Consider the following 23,885-nt stretch of genomic DNA (forward strand, 5'->3'; position numbering starts at 1 on the left):
CACGGGGTCGTATCAGTCGCATTTTCACCTGCACACGGATTCCATATTTTCATATTAGCACATCATATTGCTGCTTTGGTGCAATGAACTAATAATCTGAGATAAAGTGGCTGGGCAAAGAGACAGGGATAAAACGCATCTATGATGTACTGGAGGCTGTTTGAGCACAAATATTTGATAAAGGCCATAAGTTATTTATTAATCTTGTTTCATGGCTCTGTAGAGCCCACATCATTCTGAGGCTCATTAAGGCAGAGCTGTGCTGCAGCAGATTGGTGGCAGAGACAGCAGATAGTCCACCCACAGACCCAAACCCGAGACTTTTGTGCAGTTTGACATGCCTTGTGACAAAGCAGTGGTGCTCTTCTATTTGTTGCATTTGCATACATCACTTTTAGAAAAGCTTAGGGAGTACTCAAGCACAGGGTATCACATTTTATTTATTAGCAACTATTTTTATTTTACTTTACTTGGTCACACTATTTCGAATGTCTAAAGTGGACTATCAAAATAAAGTCTACTTTACTCTACACTACTTTATTTACAAGGAGAGGTTAGATCAAGTTGTACAATGTCATGTGTTGTGATTCTCCAGAAACGTAATTATATTTGTAAAGGCCTAAATCAAATAAATACATGAAAATAAACGTTAAAATGTTTTTGAAAATAAGAATGATATGTGTATACAGTATATATATATATATATATATATATATATATATATATATATATATATATATATATATATATATATATATATATATATATATATATATATATATATATATATATATATATATATATATATATATATATATATATATATATATGCACAAATGATTAATTCATGATATTAAAAAAATAATAATAATAATCATAACATTTTTCTTTTGTTTTATCTTATTTGTCACTGACCCATTTTCATTATGGAAAAAGGAGTATTTATTAATAACTACTGCAAGTGATCTGTGATTATAAAATATTTAAAAAATATATATTTTATGTTGGAGGCTGCATTCAAACTCCACTCCACTCACAAATTTGAGGGGGCACATACCCTCTCAGTTTGAACGATCATGGCGCTTCTGCCCATGTAGGGAGTCTTTTTTTTATCAGCTCGGTTTGAAACTCAACCCTCTGCAAGCATCAGTCTCCCTCAGCAGTCTCCAGAGCCTGAAAGGGTAGCACGCAGGGTGATGATGCCTTTATTTGAAAGCCCACGCCGGTTCCTCTGTCCCCTCTTCCTCTGGTGTGGCTTACAGCTGGGATTGACCGCAGAAAACCATTCATCCCGACAGGCATAAAAGGATGAGATCTTGCCTGGGACATCAAGGCAGAGCAGTATGTGTCAGCTGCGTAGCACAGCTGCTCTTAGACACTCAGGAGGAAGAAATTCAGTGTTTTACCTCCTTTAGCTCCTTATTTGTGGATGTGTTTTCACGTGTGTGTGTGCTCCCTGCAGAGTGAGGGGATTTGTTGGCTCAACTAGATCTAGGTCTCTAGAAGGAGATGTATCATTCCTAAGTCATAGGTTGGGACAGTACATTAAGGAAAGCAAATCATCACAAATTACACTCTTAAGGCTTTAAAGCAAAGGGGAAATGAAGGAGAACGTTTTGGCAGACACCATAGCTTGAATTTTATTATCTGTACGAGTACAGTTGTAGATCTAAACAGCGTTTTGAAGAGTGTGGAGGAGTGGTGATGTGACAGCACCTGCCAAACGTATCTCCTGTGCAATCGACACATGTGTGCATCCACTGGAAGAGAAACCCCAGGCCACGCTTTGTGATTAATACAGTCTGAGCCACCGCAAACCGTTTTCCTCTTGTCCCATGAGGTGAAAAAAAAAGTTCTGCAGTCGTGAGAAATGCAGGAGTTATACTGCGTCGCATCGAGGAACTGTCAGGGTGCTAAAATACGCAGGGGAGCTTTCGAACAGCTCAAAAGATGCGTGGGCGTTATAGCGGACTGTGGAAACGGAATTTCTCATTCAAGCAGATGCACAGTCACGTATCTCCATGGCAATAAGGAGTGTGCTAATTGCGTGTCTATGTGATTCCCCTCCACTGCGCTAATGCTAGTTGGAGAACTTACTGCACACACGTAGACTTGGACCAATCCGTTTCAGAGCTGAGGATCTGCTCTTATTGACAAAGTGCCTCTGTTTAAATATTCATTTACTAAGTAAAATTAGAAGCTGTTGTAGCACTTGGTTTTAAAGAGGAATGCGTGTTTTAATTACATGAGCTTTAGCATTTAGCAAAATGGAGCCAGAACTTCTATTGGGTTTAGAAAAATATATGCTGCCTTCAAGTGCACCTGGGAAACTTGTATTTTCCTTATTTTGTCATGTCACGCATTCAAGTGGGAAATAAATGGAAACATGTATTGTGAACAATACACGCAAATAACTACATCTGAATTCAAATATTCTTTCTATCATGTATGTATACTTTGTAAGCTATCAAAACGAAATATTTGCAAATCATGAAACTTGAGTGATTATCTTGTTGTCTATTAGCAGTTCCTTACATCCCATATTTAAAATGTGAAATACAGCATGTAAATGTACAAAAACTTACAAGATTGTTGGTAACACTATAACTAACCTGTATATTGTGATGAAATACTTAGAAATGATTTGCAAATTATTAGTTATAGTTTATTAATAGTTTATAAACTGTAGTTAATCCATTAATAGATTATATACAAATAGTGAGTTCTTCATTCTCTCTGTAATTAACAAATTATTATCGTTTAATTAGCTCATATGTAAAGAGTTAAATAATGCTTTGTTAAAAACGTATTAATTGTAAATAGTTCTCACTTTAGGTTGGGTCATTTTGGTTTACAGAAACTCTCCATATGCGTAATGGTTTTTATACTGTACAAACTGTATATTCCATCCCCCTACACTCACCCTACCCCTATACCCATCACACAAAACTTTCTGTGTTTTTACATTTTTATTGAACATTCATTTAGTATTTTTATTTTGTGTTTTGAATTATCGGCATGTCCTCATAATGTAGGGGGTGTGGCCTAAAACCTGAATACACACCACAATATAAGGACTTTATAAAGATGACAAAATGTAGGTCAGACCAGTTCACACACACACACACACACACATTGGGTTTCCATGTTTTATAGGGACTTTCCATATAAATAATGTTTTATACTGTACAAAACTGTATATTATTTCCCCTAAACGCGATAGGCATGATTTATTTGTAAACATTTTAACAAACTCTTAATAATAATGCAATTAATGTCTAATATAGGTTGGTTTTAAGCACTTAATGTAATTTTCCCATTTTTAAAATCTAATCTAAAGTGAGAACTATTTACAATTAATACATTGTTAAAAAGCATTATTTAACTTATTATGAGCTAATTAAACAATAACACTTTGTTAATTACTGTGACAATGAATGCAGAACTCACTATTTGTAGTCTATTAAATGTATTAACTACATCTATTTGCAAATGATTTGTAAATACTTTATTACATTATTACATTTCAGTTATTATAAAGTGTTACCAAATTGTTCATTATTATGCACTGCAGACATTTTGCTCACTGATCTCTAGATTAGATGATGTCGTCTGTATTTTCAGTGTTTCTGCCATGTTTCAAATCAACACAACCCTTCCAACATTCCAATTTGAAAACTAGGATTGTGTGTTTCCACTTGTAAAGTACTTCTTCACAGTCATTGATGTGCTCGGAACTCATAGTTATGATATTACCAACTCCAAAGGGGACAACAGTTGATGCTTTTAGTACTCTGGATGCTGTTTTTCCTCCTGGATGTTGCTTGTTTTTTGGAACGTTTTAGCTAATTTAATGTTGCTATTGTACGTGGGCTCTAATATTTGTGACCAATATCTGCTCCTGCGTCTGTTTTTCTATAATTTTAGTGTCATACTGTAACTAGTCCATGGCATGGTGCTGCTTCTGACATGCTTGAATTAATGTTGCACAATAATTAGGCTGTTCTTTCCATCTCTGCACCATTTGTAATTATGTTATATAAGTTGCAAATTTCCACACACAAATTAGGCAAGTGGCATATGGAAATATTGTTTATCATCAGCAGATGTGGGACAAAATATAGAGAGCGCTTTCATCTCTTACACCACTGTTGTGCCTGTCCCACTTTTAAAAGACTCTAAAAGTGCACAAGCTAGAATATGACAAATCTATTGTCGGACTAAAATTCAATCTGCTGTGCAAAATGGATCCCACTCTCTCTTTCAGAGGGGTTACATTTATAGTCACAAAAGCTGGTTGCTTTGCAGGTTTGAAGTACAATAAAATGTTGGAAAACATTGTGTGCAACCATCACTTGCAACCATAAGCATCATTCATATTTTTTTTTACCCTTAGACCAACTTGTCAACACGGAATCTCATTGAATCTTAGTAGTTATCAAACTACTTTTTACAAATTAATTTGAGCGAGGATGTCAGCAAGGATAATTTCTCATGCAAAGCACTGTATAATGAGAGATTATATATATATATATATATATATATATATATATATATATATATATATATATATATATATATATATATATATATATATATATATATATATATATATATATATATATATATATATATATATATAGTCTCTCTATGTGCTATTACAAGAACATTAAGAAAATGGCCATGCTTTTCCATACATTAAAAGTAAATGAGGACTAGGGGTGATGAGCTTAAAATGACAGAAAGGCTCCACAAAAGAATAAAAAAAAAAAAATCCATATGATTTGTGTGTTCCAAGTCTTAGGTCATATGTTAGATAGATTTGAGATAAATATTTCCAGTAAATCGGGTGATCCAATTAATACATGGATAATTCGTTCACAAATTGGTTTTCAGTTCAACTCACTGAATGCAGAGGTTAACAGCTCACTGGAGGGGAAAATTATTGGTGATTAACAACTTAATTTTAAGTCTACTAATCACACAAAACTATTGTATAACTTAAGAGAACCTGACATGTAACTTTTATGCAGAGGTGGGAAGAGTATCAAAAACTGTACTCAAGTAAAAGTACAAGTACTTATAGAAATATTTATTCAAAGTAAAAGTAATCCTATAGTTACTTGAGTAAGAGTAAAAAAGTAACAGCTAATCAATGTTTGTAACCAAGCAGATAGAGCAACTATTGACTACCATAGTTGGGAAAAAAATACTATGGTAGTCAATGGTTGCTCTCTCTGCTTTGTTAAAACATTCTTCAGCAGAACAAAGAAACTCATAGAGGTTTGGAACAACATGAGGTTGAGTAAATGATGACAGGATTTTCATTTTTGGGTGAACTATCCCTTTAAGGTGTGTAAACGATGACACGTTTTGCTTTTTCGTGTGAACTATCCCTTTAAAATGTTGTGCCAAACCACCCCATGTTATGCCCTTTTACAAAGTCTTGATTTAGTTTTTTTGGTCTTCTAGAACTGGTTTTTATGCTTAAATGTAAAAAAAAAAAACATTATTATTTACATTGCTGCAGCACCTCTCTTCCCTGTCTGTCAGTGACATTCTGTTTAGTGTCTGTCTCTATGAAGCCCCTCTTTCTGAAAAGTACAATGAGCTGTGATTGGTCATGTGGACCAGTTGTTGCATATGCCGTATTTTCTGTCTTCAATTGAATTATTCAGATGAGGAATATTGTGATGTGTACGTTCCCAGAAGGAAACTCGAGACTGCAATCGAGGCGTTTGTGGGAGTTCAGAAACTGTGCTATACTGCTATAGAGAATAACTCCCTTTGGAGTGACTTTGTAACCTTTTTCATGCTCAAACAGCAAGATTACACACTAAAGCATCATTTTAATAATCTTTAAAAGGTAGTTGTGGAGGTTCTTCTCTCTGTCTTTGTTGTCTTTTTGAGCAGAGCACTGACAGATGAAACAATGTGAAGGACATTAGACAGGGAAGCGCTCAGGGTGCAGAAGATTATAGGCCTGTTATGTGAAATTACAGCGTTGGCAATATCAGACGCTATTGTTTACACTGTATAGATATAATTTGTTGATTTAATTATTAATTCAAGCGAGCTGCAGGGCCTGCATATGATAATAGAAAAATAACCAAAGAACTTGTTGAATATTGCCAGCGGGGATGAGGTGCCAATAATGGTGGATGCTTCAATAGTTTAATGCAACGAACAGCATAAAACATTCTGCACTTATACAGAGCATTGTTTGGAATAATGTGTGTGTAATGGATACTGTAATGGAGTAACAGAAGATAGACACACATTAAAGTTAAGAGCATTGTAATATCTCTTAAAGGTGTTTTAAGGTGGGGTTTTTTTTTTTATTTAGACTCTTAATCTAATATAAGGAAGCAAAGGTTTGTGGGAAGGGAAGCTGCTGAACGCCCCAAGGCAGGCAAGTGTTCCTGTAGAGACAACCAAAGAGGAAACAAATTAGATTATTTTTCTCTGTGCTCCCTCCTTCTCTGTTTCTCCTCCTGATGTCTTTTCTTTCCTTATGAGAAAGGAGGGCAGTTTCAGCCATGTTCCTTTCTATGCTGCAAAAAGCTGAGATGACTGAATACAAGGCAGTGTTTAAAAGTACAGATGAGTGAGTCGGATAAAAGACAATTTTGAATGTCACTTACTGGCTGTTTACTAAGCTTGTTAACGCCACTGAATAAAACAATTTAAAGGATAATTGCGACTTTATCTCACAATTGTGGGATATAAACTTGCAATAAAGTCAGAATTATGATATATAACCTATATCTTGCAATTCTGACTTATTTTCTCAGAATTGTGAAATATAACAACTCCGAAGTCAAATTCTGAGTAAAAAGAATTTTCTTAGAATTGTGATATCTCAATTTATATATAGTATTTATTATGACTTTATAACTCGCAATTGCTAACTCATATCCTGTAATTCTGACTTTTATTTCTCATGTCTGACTTTTTTTCTCACAATTTTGACTATATAACTCACAATTGTGACTTTTTTTTCTTCCAATTGCAAGTTTATATCTCGCAATTCTGAGGGAAAAAAGTCATGATTGCAAGATAGAATGTCGCAAGTACCTTTTTTTTTTTAATCAGTGGCAGAAACAAGCTTCCATAGTTTGCAGCGTGTTTGCTACAGTCTATATTTGTGTAGCCATGTGTTTAAGTCACTTTACTATAATCCTGACGACTTTGGTGATTACAGAACAATATCATAGATATTATTTTTAAATTGATTATTGTATTGGCACAATGTAAAGTTTAGCTGAAATAGCAGATTTTGAATGTGGAATCGGGTTGAATTCAAATAGACTGTTGAATTCGCTCTCTTACAAGTTCGAACAGATATTATATTTTACAAATAGCTCACTGTGACGTAATAACTAAACTAATCTTGCTGTTTAAACCTAGAATTGACAAGATAAATGCTAATTTAGCATGTTACTGTACCCACTGTACACACTTTTTAAGAATTTTAAATTCTTTAAAGCATTAAAATAATAAAAGTAAGCATTAATAGATTTTTAAAGCGAAGAACTGTATACAAATGCTCTATACTGTATGTATTAAAAAGGAGGTTGAGTCAGGAACGTTTTGTGGATTTTGTTACTATAATCACGTTAGAGCGAGATTAGGCAAGTGCTTTTTAAAAGGATTGCAACTGAATATATTTTTCAATTAGCTTATATCGGTGAAAGCGAATGCGCATTTAAGCATTTCCTGGGATTTCCTTTTTCAAATGTTAGTAGTGCTGTTGTTTTTTGCCTCTCAGCATCTGCTTACAGATTTTTATGTTATACGTCATCAACTACTGACAGTCAGTGTCAGTGATATTCATGCAATAATAAGGTGATCTTGCACAGAAGACATAAAACTACAGCACTGCAGCTTCTCTCCCTCTCTAGTGGTTGTAGTCTTGGTGGGCTGGATCTCAGATGCCCATCTAGGACTTTAATGATAAAGTGTCAGTCTGTGATTCCACTTTCTGTTCCTGTATAAATCATTTCTCTGTTGGTGTGTCACACCGCAGATGGCCCGTCCCTGTCAACGGCTGTTCCTGCTGTTACCAAGCAACCAGAAAACTATACAACAGTATCGTTGGAGAATTTTTCATAAGCAATCTAATCAGTGCAATCAATGTTTGCTGCCTCTGTTGTCTCTGTTCCTGATAACCTTTTTAATTCGCTGCACGAAAAGGGGAATCATGCACCTATTTTTTTAGGTGGCGGTTTTGAAGATAAGACATGTCCGCATGAGAATAAAACATCTTTTTATCGGATTAGTAGTGATTTACATTAGTGTAATATACAAAAGTACACATTTTGTATGCAAAGTGTTTATATATACTGAACAGTATGGAGTTTTTGTATGATTTTATCCACTACTGTTCAAAAGTTTGGGGTCAGTATTTTGGAAACAAATGAATACCTTTATTCAGAAGGGACCTTTTATTAAGAAGATGAATTGAAGAAGTTGACTTTCAAAATCCGCTTTATTTATTTTATCTTATAAGTGTACTTGTGTGCTAAAACCAACTGCTGTTCACTTGCAGTCTCCGTGAAGTTTGAAGATTGCAAACATTCAATAACCTTTTATTTAACGTCACCGTTGTCTGTTTTTTCTCCTGTTTGGCAGGGGTGTAATACTCAAGATTATAATGCACACAGCTGGCAGCGGCTGCAGTGGTTCAGTTGAAATAAACGACATCTCAGCTCAAGGACACAGTGGAGGGGCACCACACAGGGCTTGTTTAATTGCCGCTGTACGTCCTTTAGAAACAGACGTAGGTTTAGCGGAGAGAACGGCCGGCACGTTAGCGAAGCCAGCGGTCGACACAGGGGTCTGCTGCAATTCCAGATGCTTCACTATTCCTGGATAGCCCAGGGCTCACGCACACGTCACATGTGCGTTCAGTGCTCTGACTTTCACCTTGGCCTGGTCTCTAGATCATTCTCACTGATGTGAATCCACACATGATGTATATAGGTGTAGAGAGCACATGCCCAGAGGGAGCGTCATGATAGCTTCAGCATTGCACGTAACGATTTCAATTCTCTATTGGAAAAATGAGAAATGTTAACCTTTTGTGAGTAATATTCCCTTTCCCTCAGATGTATGCTGCATTCATCTGAATGCTTTACCATAGATAATGCTCTAAGATAAATTTTCAAGCTGTAAAAATTGTAACCTTCAGAGAAACAAAAGTGCTAAACGTCCTCCTTGTTGAACTAAAAGCACTTCTTTGAGGTAATGATGACCTGGACATTTTTGCGCAAACATTGACTAGGCCTCATGTCATGTTTTTTTGTCATCTGATATTGTAGTGCTGGAAAGGAGCCTTAGTAATTGATTTTTAAAGACCGAAAATGTCCATACAGGAAAGTCTTTTATTTAAAGACATTTTCAAAAGGGTTGCCAGGTTTTGTAATTTATACACCCTGAGGACAGACATTTTTAAAACTGTAGTGGGCAGCATTGGCTGAAATTCGTAATGCATTTTTAAAAGGTTATCCTTTAAAGGTTTCAAAGACCTACGCATGGAAATGCAATACAGATGTCGTTAAATGGAAGATTTTTTTTTTTTTACACTAATCAATTTGCTAATAAATAAATATAAAGCAGGCTAAAATATGAGCAAGCTTGCAAAAATATTGATTTTTTTTTAAGTAAGATTACCTCATGACACCGCATGCTATACTATTCAAGCCTAGCTGTGCAATTTGCTAATAAACTTGAGTTTTTGTGTCACTTTACTATGTTAGAGTGACTTTGCCTGTCAATCAAACCCTGTGACCTCTATTTTCTGCACACAAAAGCATCTGCGGATTCTGGTTCACCAGTGATTGATAATTTGAGTTTGCCTTTGCTCCCGGGACCATTTCACCTTATTGTTCCTGTGGATGAAAGTATTTAGCAGCATGTTGTGGAGACTAAGAGGAACGATGATGGTTTGGATGTGATCAGCAGGTTTTCTTGCAATACAGCTGGCCTGGTGCGTTTCTCAGATCCGCTGGATCTTTCGTGGGAATTCAGCCACCTGACAATGATAAATGCCTCGTCTCTTGCAACTGCATTCTATAAACCTTTTACTTATCCAGGTCCGTGATCATTAAAAGCCACTCAGCTTGTAGAATCTAGTTTATATATCTGGTATATTCCCTGTCGAAAGGACCGACCAGGAATGAATTTCTGTACTGGTTGATGCTGGTTAATGATGGCATCTGGCTGTCGGCTAATTCCACGGCTGGAGAAACGGATGATAAAAGAGGTCAGACCTTCATCAGTATTTAATGTAAAGGATTAATGACGTTAAGTGGTGGTGAATAGAGAGCACAGGAAATGAGAATGAGATTATCTTATTTCTAAGAAGCCGCTTACACTATCACAGCCTGATACATCCACTAAAGCAGGGAGGCTTTATTGTATTTCAAGGCCAGGACTTATTCCTTCCCATCATACTGTCATAGTACATAAATAGTATGCTGAATCAGCGTTTTTAAGGCATGGGATCTGCCATCTCCATTGAAGTCTCCCCAAAGTCCCTTTAAAGCAAGTCATTTTATTCAACGTCCTTCTTGCTAATGGCCTGGGTAGCAATTTTCGATGTAGGTAGGTAGTATGTACAGACATGCACAGCTTCTATCTTCTTGAATGGAATATTCAGCTCTGGAAAAAATTAAGAGACCTGCACTTAACATTGATTTCTGAACTTGGAGTGGTCTCTTAATATTTTTCCAGAGCTGTATATACACATAATTATCACAATCAAGTGATCATTTATTTGCATCCTATTAGGCACCCCGCCAATTCTCTTGTCGGTGTGTAAATCAAGCTATACAATATTCAATAATAAGTCTTAAGTGCTTGAGCTTGACCAGAGAATATCTCTGTCTGGTACATACTTTAATTGTAAATACTTCCTTGAATTACAACAACAGCATATTCTTCGTATTCATATACTGTAAGTCGTAGAGTTCAAATTGTACTGCAAAACAGGAATGACCCAACAATATTGTGTCTGTCCCTGGGTTTTGGACCCTCTGACCTTACTGGAGAATGTTATTACAGACTGCCTTGATTGAATTAGAGGGGATCACTGCATCTCCACTTGCATTGTGATGAGTTGGCCAACTCAGAAGAACCCGGTCACCCTTGTGTCAGTGGGGTCCATTAGTCTAGGTGTCAGGCTGTGATGGAAATCTTGGCTTAATCAATGTGATGGCTTCATTAATCCTTTTCTCCAAAGCTAGCAACAAGCAAATAATCCAATTGTTAGCAGTGACAGTAAGTAGTGAGACTTATGTTTCTCAGAGTCCTTTTTTTTGGTCATGATGCTGCCAAGTAAAGGTGAAACCAGTGCTCAGCGAAAGCCCATTTATCATTTTGAAGGCTTCCGAGAAAAAGGAAACCTCACTTTAAGCTTTGACAGTGCACAATATTTGTATTAATAAAAAAGGAAGTGTATAATGTTTTTATTCTGTACTTCAGTCATTCATAGGTTGATTTCCTGCTACTGCGGCATTATAAAAACATTAATCTTTTAGTTTGAGCAAGAAAGATTTCGGCTGTGAACAAATCTATTTAATCAGTATTTTCTTGTCATATTCATCTTAAACGGGCTGAAAATGCATTTAATTTCCTAACCCTAATTTCCTAATCCTAACTTTCCTATAGCTCAAACAGTAGAGCATGGCGCTAGCAACGCCAAGGTCATGGGTTCGATTCCCAGGGAAAGCAAAAATTGACAAAATGTAAAATGTGTACCTTGAATGCAATGTAAGTCGCTTTGGATAAAAGCGTCTGCCAAATGTAAAAATGTAAATGGAATTTTACTCAACAAAAATAACTCTTTCAGTCTATTCAAACATTGGCAACACTTTATTTTGATGGTCCCTTTTGAACATTCTGTTGACTATAGCCTTGTTTCCACCGTAGGAACTTTCCCCAGGAACTAGGAACTTTGGGTTGGTACTCGGTGTGTTTCGACAGCAGGAACCAGGGTCTAAATGAAGTTCCGGGTAAATATTTCTCCCTCCAAACGGCCCTGCTCGCGAGGTAGTACTTTTTCAAAGTTCAGGATCTTTCAGGGTGGGACTTGGCCGCTGAACATGCTGATTGGTTGAGCTCACGCAGCATTTTATTTCAACCGGCATTTTTAAAAGTCTCGTTCTGCGTTCAGTAAAGATCAGTCTTGCTCTTTCTGTCCGATGGCGCGCGTTGTTTCAGCCATCTCACGGTCAATGTCTGTAATAGCTGATTATAACATACGTTGTCTTATTTTAAATCTAGTTTTTAGAATACGCTTTAGTATCAGTGCTCGTCTCTTTTCCGCTGTTTTGTTAATTACATTTTTAGTAAACCAATACATAACTAGCAAAAGCAGCGCTGCTTGCATCTCCTTTATACTTGTTATTGTTGCAGGCAGTGTTGCGCAAAAAATTATTACTGTCCGTCGCTGACTGGGAGGAGCAGCCGCGCGCAGTCCCGCGTCTCTGGACTAATTTGCCTAATCTTCACAGTACTTTAGACCGCAGTGGAAACGCAGACAGTAGCAGGTCTGGAGGGAAAAAAGTTCCTGTAAAAAAAGTTCCTGGTACAAATTGTACCGGGTAATTTCGGTGAAAACGGGGCTAATAAGTAACTTTGCAACTAAATGTCAACTAGCTCTCATTACAGTATTAGTAGACTGGCTGCTTAATATCTGCAAACTCTTTATTGTGATGGTCCTCCAACAGACATTCTACTGACTGCAACTTTGCAACTACATGTACACTTCTAACCCTAACTCTACCAGTCTACAAAAGCCCAGTTTCCACCGAAATTACCCGGAACCATTTGTACCAGGAACTTTTTTTACAGGAACTTTTTTCCAGCGCGCAACTGCTCCTCCCAGTCACCGACGGACAGTAATCATTTTTGCGCGACACTGCCTGCAACAATAACAAGTATGGAGGAGATTCAAGCAGCGCTGCTTTTGCTGGTTATATTGGTTTACTAAAGAATTAACAAAACGGCGGAAAAGAGACAAGCACTGATACTAAAGCGTATTCTGAAAGCTCATAAAGCTAGATTTAAAATAAGACAACGTATGTTATATTCAGCTATAACGGACATTGACCGTGAGATGGCTTGGACAACGCACGCAATCGGACAGAAAGAGTAAGACTGATATTTACTGAACACAGAACGAACCTCGCAAGACTTTTAAAAATGCTGGTTGAAATAAAATGCTGTGTGAGCAGAACCAATCAGCATGTTCAACGGCCAAGTCCCATCTCCGAAAGTTCCGGAACTTTGAAAAAGTACTACCTCGCGAGCAGAGCCGTTTGGAGGGGGAAATATTTACCTGGAACTTCATTTAGACCCTGGTTCCTGCGGTGGAAACACACCGAGTACCAACCCAAAGTTCCTAGTTCCTAGGGAAAGTTCCTGCGGTGGAAACGCGCCTTAATACTCTACTAACTCTCTAACTTATAGTCAACAGAATGTGTTAAAGGGACCATCAAAATCCAAGTGAAATCCAATCATTTTATATGTTGCTAAAACATCACTTGTAAAACACACGAGAATTTGGAATAACATTTCATATATAACAAATCATAGTTTTTTGCATTCCATTTGACTGTGTAGAAAGAATCTTTTTATTTTCTAAATAAGAAGTTCCAAAAAACTTAACTTAAAAAACAACATCACATAATGTTAAGAAGTTGTCACAGAATAAGAATATGTGAATAACTCAATTTTGACAAAAATGTCAGATAGAACCTTATAATTCCAAGGGGACGATTTTATAATAGACTTATTTGCAATGTATTCTGAATTCAGTATTGCCACTTACTGGGGCAATGATGTAATCGGCAGAAAAGTTCAGTGACTAGTCAGAATAAATCTTTTTAGTCCACTGATTCAAAAGTTTCAGTTAACTGGGAGATATAAAAAATTAAGCAAAAATTACACGCATACGCTTTTAAAAACCAGAACAGTCTTTTGTATATTTTTGACAAACTTTAATACTATTATAATATCGGTAGCTATCAGAGAGAAAACATAAAGGAGCTGCTACTAATAATCTGAACAGCAGTGCCAAAAACCCACATTAGCACCTAGATTGTGTAAATGAACACCTCTGTTAATTATGTATTATTACTATTGCTTTTTTTGCCAACTAAATGCCTCATATATTCAGCGACACAATGCCAACTGCTAGAAAAACAGGGATTTAAGCTCAAAGTGTGATTTCCAAACTTAATAGTTTTCCAGTGAGTCATGCATTTGCATGTTATTGGGTTTCAATCAGGGTGGTAGCTGCGGCTTCCTCAGAAAGGAGATGCTGAAGGTTTGTTCTAACACAGACACATTTTGCAACGCAGCCATATGGCAGATGTTCACAAGAGAGCGTGATAAAGAAGCCAGTCTGCCGTGGCTATGCCCCACTTAGTTGGCAGGATGAGTTCTTCAAGGACAGACAATGTCTTGCACAAACACTGTTCCATCTAGCCATCAAAGTCGTGCAACTTTTCTGTGATGTTGCAGAAAGCCCAGTAAATTACTGCATAAGCCCCATTTCTAGAGCTATCAGAAGACAATAACCGGAGGCTTCAGATGAAAAAACACTCAGACGAACCAGGTTTTTTGTTGTTGCTGTGTAGAGAATGAAGAAAATGAATGTACTGCACCTTTCACACTGACAGCAATTTTCATCACTGCAGGTGACCAGGTCGCTGTATGGATGCCCTAATACCCATAGCTTTTGGAAAATCTTGTCACATTGGAGATCTGTTGATTGGCAAGGTTTTGACAAGGAATCAGTTGAAATGTACATTGTGCAGGGGACGTGTTTGTATATGGCAGTGAATAATTCAATTCAATTCAATTCAAATTTATTTGTATAGCGCTTTTCACAATACACATTGTTTCAAAGCAGCTTTACAGAAAGTGCATTTCATAGATGTACAGTAAAAATGTTAGAAAGACAATGTTAAAGAATAATGTTCGAAAAAGTTAATCAATCGTGTATTGATTTAGGCCATAACAACGCTGGCGTTGAGTCGTCTCTTCACAGGCGTGGAGTCGTCTCATCACAGGTGTCGGGGCATCCGAAGTCTCCATGAGAGGCTGGATACAAACTGGAGCTGATGAACTATTTACCTCGGGACTAGTGTCCCGAGATAACAACAGAAAAGCAGATGGGAAATAATTAGCGTAGCTGCTGTTCAGAATATTAAATTAATGCTTTTGATCCGATTTAACTGTAGTATAAAAAGATAATTATAATGTGAATGCTTGGCTAAAGAGATGCGTCTTTAATCTAGTTTTAAACTGGGACAGCGAGTCTGAACCTCGAACAATATCAGGAAGACTATTCCAGAGTTTAGGAGCTAAATGTGAAAAAGCCCTCCCTCCTTTAGTGGACTTAGATATCCTAGGAATGACCAGAAGCCTAGAGTTTAGTGATCTTAAAGAGCGCGATGGATTGTAGGGCGATAGAAGATCCGTTAGATACACTGGAGCTAAACCATTTAGTGCTTTATAGGTCAGTAGCAATAGTTTGTAATTGATACGGAACTTCACAGGTAACCAGTGTAGAGATGATAAAATTGGTGTTATATGATCATATTTTCTTGACCTAGTAAGAACTCTAGCAGCCGCGTTTTGGACTAACTGTAGTTTGTTTATTGAGGATGCAGGACAACCAGCTAATAAAGCATTACAGTAATCTAATCTCGAGGTCATGAATGCATGAACTAACTTTTCTGCATCAGAAATAGATAGCATGTTACGTAGCTTAGCAATGTTTCTAAGATGGAAAAATGCCGTTCTTGTAACATATGAAATATGATTTTCGAATGTCAGGTTGCGGTCTAATATAACACCCAGGTCTTTTACTGTAGTGGATAAAGTGACAGGACATCCTTCCAAGGTAAAATTGTATTGCGAGAGGTTTTGTGGGCAGTTTTTTGGACCAATAAGTAACACCTCCGTTTTATCTGAATTTAATAGCAGAAAATTACACGTCATCCAGTATTTAATATCTTCAACACACGCTGTCAGTTTAGATAATTTAGCGTTTTCATCCGGTCGTGATGAAATATATAATTGAGTGTCATCAGCATAACAGTGGAAATTAATTCCATGTTTTCTTATAATATTACCAAGTGGCAGCATATATATAGAGAATAGCAGAGGGCCTAACACGGATCCTTGCGGCACCCCATAGTCTACTGACGTCATCTTTGATTTTTCCCCATTTAGACAGACAAAATGGTAGCGGTCTGATAAGTACGATCTAAACCAGTTTAATGCCTGTCCCTGAACACCAGTATAATTTTGAAGTCGATCTAAGAGTAGTTTATGATCTATAGTATCAAACGCAGCACTAAGATCGAGTAGAGCTAGTATTGAGATACAGCCTTGGTCAGAAGCTAGAAGTAAATCATTTGTGATTTTAACGAGTGCAGTTTCTGTGCTATGATGCGGCCTGAATCCTGATTGAAATTTTTAATGCACCATGTCATGAACAAGATGAACAATCAAAATGAATTCAACTCACAATACAGAATCTTATTGCTGTTGGTGGGCAGAGACAAATCATATATAAGAGTGTAATCATTCGAAATAACATTTAACTAAATTGCTAAAAATGACCTTGACCACAGACACACTTTTAATATATTTCTCTACAGGGAAAATGGACAAGACATATTGATGACTCAACCTGCACTACAAAGTTTTTTGACCAATCAGATGTTCTCTAGCATAAGAATGTCCCTCCCCTGATACTGACTGAATATCAAGTAGCAAGTCATGTTCCTGACTGTAATGTACGCTTGTGTTTAAAAGTTTGGGGTTAGTAATATATCTATTTTAAAAGAAATTCATACTTTTATTGAGCAAGGATGCATTAAATTGCTAAATAAAACAATTCCAAGTCAAATACATGTTTTTTTACTTTCTATCGTCAAAGAATAATATATAGCAGCACAACTTTTTCTACTGTTTTATTTGTAATCAAATAAATACAGCCTTGGTCAGTATAAGCAAATATTTAAAAAACATTAGCAATCTTACCAACCGCAAAATTTTGAATGGTTGTGTACATTAAGAGAGAGACAATCTTTTTAATATGTCCAGAAGAAATATGTCAACACAAGAACTGTGTTCTTCGAGTGATTTCATGGGTTCTTTATGTGCTTGTTTAGTAACTCTTATTTTACAGTAAGTTTCTATTAACTATAAAATCACTTGTCTTAAATTTCCAAATCACATCATGTGCAAAGTATTATGAAGCAGTGCATAGAATCTTGTTAGTGAATAATTACAAGAATAGTAGAAAAGGGGGAAGAATGGTGGAATATTAAAGGAGTAGAAAGAAGAAAACAATCTTCACAATGGTTGGGACATTTTGCCTCCTCCCTTGAGGCTCGTCTGCTGGTTGGAAAAATGTTATTTTAGCAGTAATGCATTTCCATTTACCTTTTAAGGGGATTGATAGACCATAGAGCTGGTAAACTTGGCCAGTTCATTTCAACCAGTGACAGATTATCAATTTAAGGCGCCCAAACTGTAGACTGTGTGTGGAAATTATAGCGTGTCATTCACCATGACCCTATCTTCCATGTGTGCCCTTCAGGTCTCTTAACCTCTGGCATGCATTATTAAAGTCCACTCCATTTCTCGCCTTTCCCTGGAGAGCGTAACCATTTTTGAGCAAGTTATGAAGTGGGATTTGGGACCTGGATCAGCTTGGAAGCATGACAGAGACATGATCTCTGGTCCAGCATCTTAGAAACACTTATCAAAGTTTTCCACACCCTGATTTACCACAGCCCCCTGGGCGGCCATTGTCCATCATGGGAAATCATGTCCAACTATAATTTTCTTCATTGTGTGCCAGTTGAATAGAAATACTTAGCTTTTTTTTTACACTTCTGTTGTTTGTGAAGCTCCGACAGAGGTGCGGTGACTTGAAAATCCTCAGGGTTCATCATCAGCTCCTGATTTCAGTCACTGCTCCATTGTGAGGGAGCACAACGTTATGACACCCACAATCCGAAGCTCTGTGATGGCTTATGGAAATGAGCAGTATTCAAATTTCTCATTTGTGTATAGCAAGTGCCCATTATTTGGCCCATTTAGATGAGCAGACCTGCATAAAACATGAGTTGCGAAGCAGTTGGTGGAATGAGGGTGTCATTTCAACACTAAGAAAGTTTATTGTGTCCTTGGAGGGTTTAAGCTCAGATGTTTTAAAGATTGTGTATGAATAGAGCCAGATGATCAGAAATGGTCTCGAGAACATCAGCATCCGCAGGGGCCTGTGGGTGTTGTTGGTGCTGATTGTGGTGTGCGTAGATGTGTGACGGTCGGCCGCTGGTCATGATGGACACGTTGGTCTTGATCTTCAGTGCAGCGGACAGCGCCGATGGAGGTGCTGATAGGTCATGCTTGGTGACAGCAGCAGCAGCTTGTTTCGGCCTCGTCTCTGACGGTTCTTATGGCATCTGACATCTCAGACAGCAGTGGAACCAATAGTCGTGCAGCTGAAACAGACATAACCCGGTTTCTGTTGCACTCACTAAATATTTCAGCAGATAAGCAGCGAAGAACATTTTATGTCTGCTTGGATCCTTGATATGGATGTATAGTTTATTGATGTCTTACGCATTACTCCTCCACTGGTGATAAAACAATGGAAACTACTTTTTATATTGACGCTTTATACACAACTGTTCAAAAGGCTGGGGTCAGCAAGATAAAAAAAAAATGTTTTGACTTTAATCGAGCAAGGATGCGTTAAATTGATCAAAAGTGATGGTAAAGACATTTATAATGATCATATCACAGATTGGAGTAATGATGCTGAAAATTCAGCTTTGAATCTCAATAAAATATGCATTTTAAAATGTATTCAAATAGAAATATTTTTTCACCATAATATGACAATTTTACTATATTTTTAAACAATAAATGAGCATTAGAACCTTCCTTCAAAGATCTTACCCACCCCAAACCTTTGACAGTAGTGTGTAACATTGATTTCTTCTACATGTCTTGGCTTTTACCATTTTATTGGAAATTGGTTTATTTTCATTGAATTTTAGATCTGTGTATGTGTTTTGGCCTTGAGGAAACCAAACAACTCAAATTAAAAGAGAAAAATGTTAAACTTTATTGAATCTGTAAATAATAGGCTTTGCACTCCTTAATCATGCTTTAGAAATTTTAATTAAAATCAGTCAGAAGGAAGGAAGGTTTTTCAATAATGTCCTTGAATCTTTTGCGAATCCATAGTGTTTGCTCCCTCTGTTTGTTAAAATAATTTGCTTTAAGTGAGGGATCAACTAAATCAATATTGGTGTTAGTACCAATATTGGTACTATGTATCTTTATTTTCCATAGAGAAATATTTATTTGCAATTGACTGAACACAATCCAAAAAAAAAAAACATGACTATTATGATCTCTGTGATGTATTCCCTTGACTCTTGTGCACATGGTTTGAGCATGTGAGCATGCTGGTGATTCTGTTGAACTGTGTGACTCTGGGCATGTACCAGCCATGTGAGGACCTCAAGTGCCAGTCCGAGTGGTGTGTCATCTTACAGGTAAGTCTTGCTCCCTTATACTATGAGAGATGGACTCTGATAGCTCATAATATGAAAATATGTCTTCAAACATCATTCAAAGATATAGTATTACCATAATGGTTTTGGGTAGATAGTAAATTGTGGATATAAGCAGGGCTCGATATGAGGGGGATGGCATAAAATTCTCTGTATGATAGTTTACAAAATATAAACAACGGCAATCAGCCAATCAGAAATCAATATTGCAATTAGCTCAAATCAATTTACCACAAGCTCAAATCATGCAAGTTGATTTTCTCGTTGTTCAAAATGACCAAGAGAACAGTTCAAACGCAAATTTTGAATTTCTTTAAAAATTCCCCAGACATAACGTTTGTGAGTATGTGTGTGTGAGAGAGAGACCGTAAGGATGCGTTCAAAAAAACGTCTTTACCGTCCATTGTTAGAGCTTTGGAGCACTCAAAAGTTAACTCATATTAAAGCAAAGAGCCTTCAGATGTCATGGTTTACAGTGCATTTAGAACAGGCTGGACGTGGAACGGAAAACCCCCTGTTGTGCTTACTGTAAACCACGGCTTCACAGGGCTTATTGCTTTAATATAATGGTTATTCAATAAAAATATTTATTTTATTGAGAGAAAATAAACACAGCAACAAAAATATAATGCTATTGATAAAAATGACTAGGCTTGGAGCCGATCACCTCCTTGGCAGCGCCAAAACATGCATCGTGGTTCATCTTCGGGAAACCAGAGTAACCAGAGTTAACAACATGGGGACAGTTTGGTTGGTGGGTCCCCCTCAATTGAAAGCGTGTTTCGAAAAGGGCACTTTCGCTTTCACGATTAAAGCGGCAGAGGCAAATTTTTTGCCTTGTTTTAGCCTAGACTTTAGGGCTGGCTGGATGGATGGCTATTAGACATCTTGTAAACGTAAAATTGCTTGCTGGTTCAGTTTATCCATTTTTTTTATTTTTTATAAAAAACTTTATACATGTTTAAAAAATATTATTAAAATTACAAAATTGCACAACAAGTTTACTAATACTGAAATAAAAAAAATGGAAAATATAAGGATAAAAATGTAGTCAAAATATTAATAAAAACTATAATAGTATCTCTATGATACTAAAATAACACTGGTGTGGATTATATGTCCAAAATACTTTTTGGGGCTGCTATGCATCAGAATTCACATTTTAGTCTTAAAACGTTTTGTTACCCTTTATTTTATTTGTTTATTTTATTATTTTTGTGTCCAATGTTTGTTTTAGGACTGTCCCACCATGAAGTTGGCGTTTAGCCCATGTTTTGTGGCATGCACAGATTTAGGGGTCACTGGAACCTTTGCCAGACATCAGAGACAAGCATTTTGCTGCTTTAGTTTTGTAATTCTCTGTCTTGCCCACGCTCCCACCAAAGTAAGCTTAGTTGTGTATATATGGTACTGTGGGAAATTTTTATGTCCAGAAGAGCCTGACATCAGCATCAGCAGGATTTAGAAGATTGGGTCGGCTGAGGCCAGAGCTGAATATACTAAACAACATGAATCATAGCTGATCTTCTCACTCTCTCCCTGTAAAATGCTCAAAGTGTGCCTAAATTTATATACAAGCTTCTGAAGGTCTTCGTGTCACAATCTATGTGTTCTGTTTCTTTTTCATTGACTTTTAGTTTGTTTATCTTCAGTTAACTGTTCCCTTTGTTTTGAGTTTCCCTTTGTTCTGGTCCTTGGTTACTATGGACACTCGTTCGTTAAGTTCCTCCTTATGTTCAGTTAATTGTCGGGAATTGTTGTGTGATGCACGCTGTTACATTGCCTTCTTGCATATGGATTACCTGAATTTGTTTTATTTTTGGACTTGTCTTCATTATCATATGGACTAAATTGTGACAGAATACCCAACCCGAAAGAAATTAAGATGGAAACCGCTTTCATGAATGTATCCCCATTGAGGAGCATTCACAAGCCCAATGGAGCTGTAATTTTTATTTTTCATGATAGAAGAGACCTTGAGGAGTTCATCAGCGTCAGCCACCTCGCCACAAGCGATGACGTCACACTGATGGAGGGGTTCTGGGTTGGACTCGATGAGGAGATCTGGCTGGTGATGCCCTGGGAAAACTCCTGCTGGACGCTGACCGAGTACATCAGTTTTGCCCTCTGGATAGAAAGATCTTCTTTTACTGTAGGCGATGAAGAAGAGGATTCCACTGCCAGCATCCAGCCCCACACTACATCCGTCATCACCCCAGAGCCAGACCCCATGCCCACTGCATAGACGCAGCTAATTCCTGTCAGAGATCATGCCTAGACTGATGCTCACTACAGAGCCAGAGCCAGCAACCACATCCGTCCCGGAGCAAATGTCTGAGGACTCGGCTGACCAGGTGTGTGAGCCAGCATAACATCTGTGCCAGGGGGAGTATTAGTGGAGCTGGATACAGATGGATGGCTGATTGACTGAGATACTGAGGAAGTGCTTCCCACCCTGCCCACCCACGAACCTTCCTCACCACCAGTCCCTTCCTGCAATAATGTGTGTTCATCGCCGCTGGTCCTGACCAGCACTACGCCTGTTTCATCACCCTGTGTCAGGTCTGTGTTATTGTCATTGACCCCACCCAGCCTCCCTCTCTCACCTCCACTACAAAATTCAGTCAGTCCATCAGCCCCGCTTCTGCTGGTTCCCTTCAACCCCTCGTCTTCTCTAACTCAATACTGTGTGGATAAGCCTTGGGTCTTCTGTTCTCCAGCACCACCCAGTCAAGTAGATCCTAAAACTCCGCCTCCAGCATCTGTGCCCATCACTCCACCTTGGCCCATTGGCCCCGTCTTGGCTCCTCCATCCTTTGGCTCCACCAGATACTATTGTACTCATGGCTCTACCGGGTCCTCGGTCGCACCGGCTTTTGCCTCAGTCCTCTGGTGCTCTGGTTCTACCTCGGATGCTCATCGCTATGGCTCGGCCTTGGTCTCCAGTGCCAATGGTGTCGCTCTGTCCTATCGGCTTTCGGTCTGTGCCCTGGGCTCCACTTCTAAGGGCTCCATCGCTGTCAGTCGTCCCCCTTGTGGCCACAGCCAAGACCCTACCATGGCTCCACCCTCCATGGACTCCACCGTGGGTTGTCATCTAGGTCCTTCCTCCATCCATTCCTCCATGGCTTTTTTCACCGTCTGGTTCATCCCGTCTGCTTCCCTACCGGTTCCCAGCACCTTGCCGGTCCCTTGTCCACCTCCACCATTCTACCCTCAATCAAGCCATCATGTCGCGACTGTCCCGAGAGGTGGTGTTCTGTCACATTCTGTTTAATTTTCATGGACTTTTAGTTTGGTTCTCTTCAGTTACCTGTTCCCATCGTCATTTAGTCCGTTATCACTGTGTCTTTAAGTTCCTCCTTTTGTTCAGTTCATTGTTGGGTATTGTTGTGTGATCTTTTATTCAATGGACCTTTTTGAGACTTTTTGGTTTTCATCATCATATGGAAAAAAATTGTGATGCTTTGCCTGTATAGAGCCCCTAAATTGACATTGTGATGAGAAAAAAAATAGATGGGATGATTCCAATGCTTTTGCATTCTTTCACAGAGATCACAATGCTTTTGTGATATAATGCAAAAATTGTGCAAGCAAATGCAAAAGCATTGAAATATAATAGTTTCTCCCATCTCATGTTCTGCCTCCTACAGTACGTAAAATGTCTGTCTTTCTATATGTTTGAAATGAATGTGGTTTTTGTCCACAGGCATTTGATGACTGCATCTTCGCCTTCTTTGCTGTGGAGATGGTCATCAAAATGATAGCCCTGGGGATTTTTGGATCAAAGTCTTACCTTGGCGACACATGGAACCGCCTGGACTTCTTCATTGTCATGGCAGGGTGAGGAATCCTGTCTCTTTTCTCACTTGTCACTCATGCATTCAGCCATTATCGCCACGGGAAAGCTGAGGGGACCCGCCATTCGATTTACAGGCTGTCAGTTGGGAAATAGAATTACTGTGAGATTTCCCAGCACTCCGATTCATTAACCATTTAAAAAAAAACGTTTTCTTTGTTGTTTAAAATGACCTTTAACTTGACACAAATTAACGCATTATCCTCACATAAGATTGACAAAAAGAAAGGTTATCGAGATTGACCTTTAGGCTATGTGTCCACCAAAGCGTTTTTTTCACGTGGCTGGCGCATCCAATTGTTTTTAATGGGAGCTCCATGTTTTTAGAACGCCATTGGCGTAACGAGGCGCTGAGTGAGTATTTCACACTAAAGCGCTGAACGCTCTGCGTTTTTTACTGGTCG

General features: G+C 37.9%; 1 protein-coding gene across 1 annotated transcript in view; it reads left to right on the plus strand.

Moving 5' to 3' along the window:
- The window catches only part of cacna1ha (calcium channel, voltage-dependent, T type, alpha 1H subunit a), a 140,818-nt gene that overhangs the window by 35,505 nt on the left and 81,428 nt on the right, over nucleotides 1–23,885 (plus strand). The window contains exons 3-4 of the mRNA XM_079823823.1: nucleotides 19,493–19,604; nucleotides 23,332–23,465. Coding sequence (XP_079679949.1) covers nucleotides 19,493–19,604; nucleotides 23,332–23,465 — 246 coding nt within the window. The remainder of the gene's footprint in view (nucleotides 1–19,492; nucleotides 19,605–23,331; nucleotides 23,466–23,885) is intronic.

Source organism: Gobio gobio (assembly GCF_949357685.1).
Source record: "Gobio gobio genome assembly, chromosome: 1".
Lineage (NCBI taxonomy): Eukaryota > Metazoa > Chordata > Actinopteri > Cypriniformes > Gobionidae > Gobio > Gobio gobio.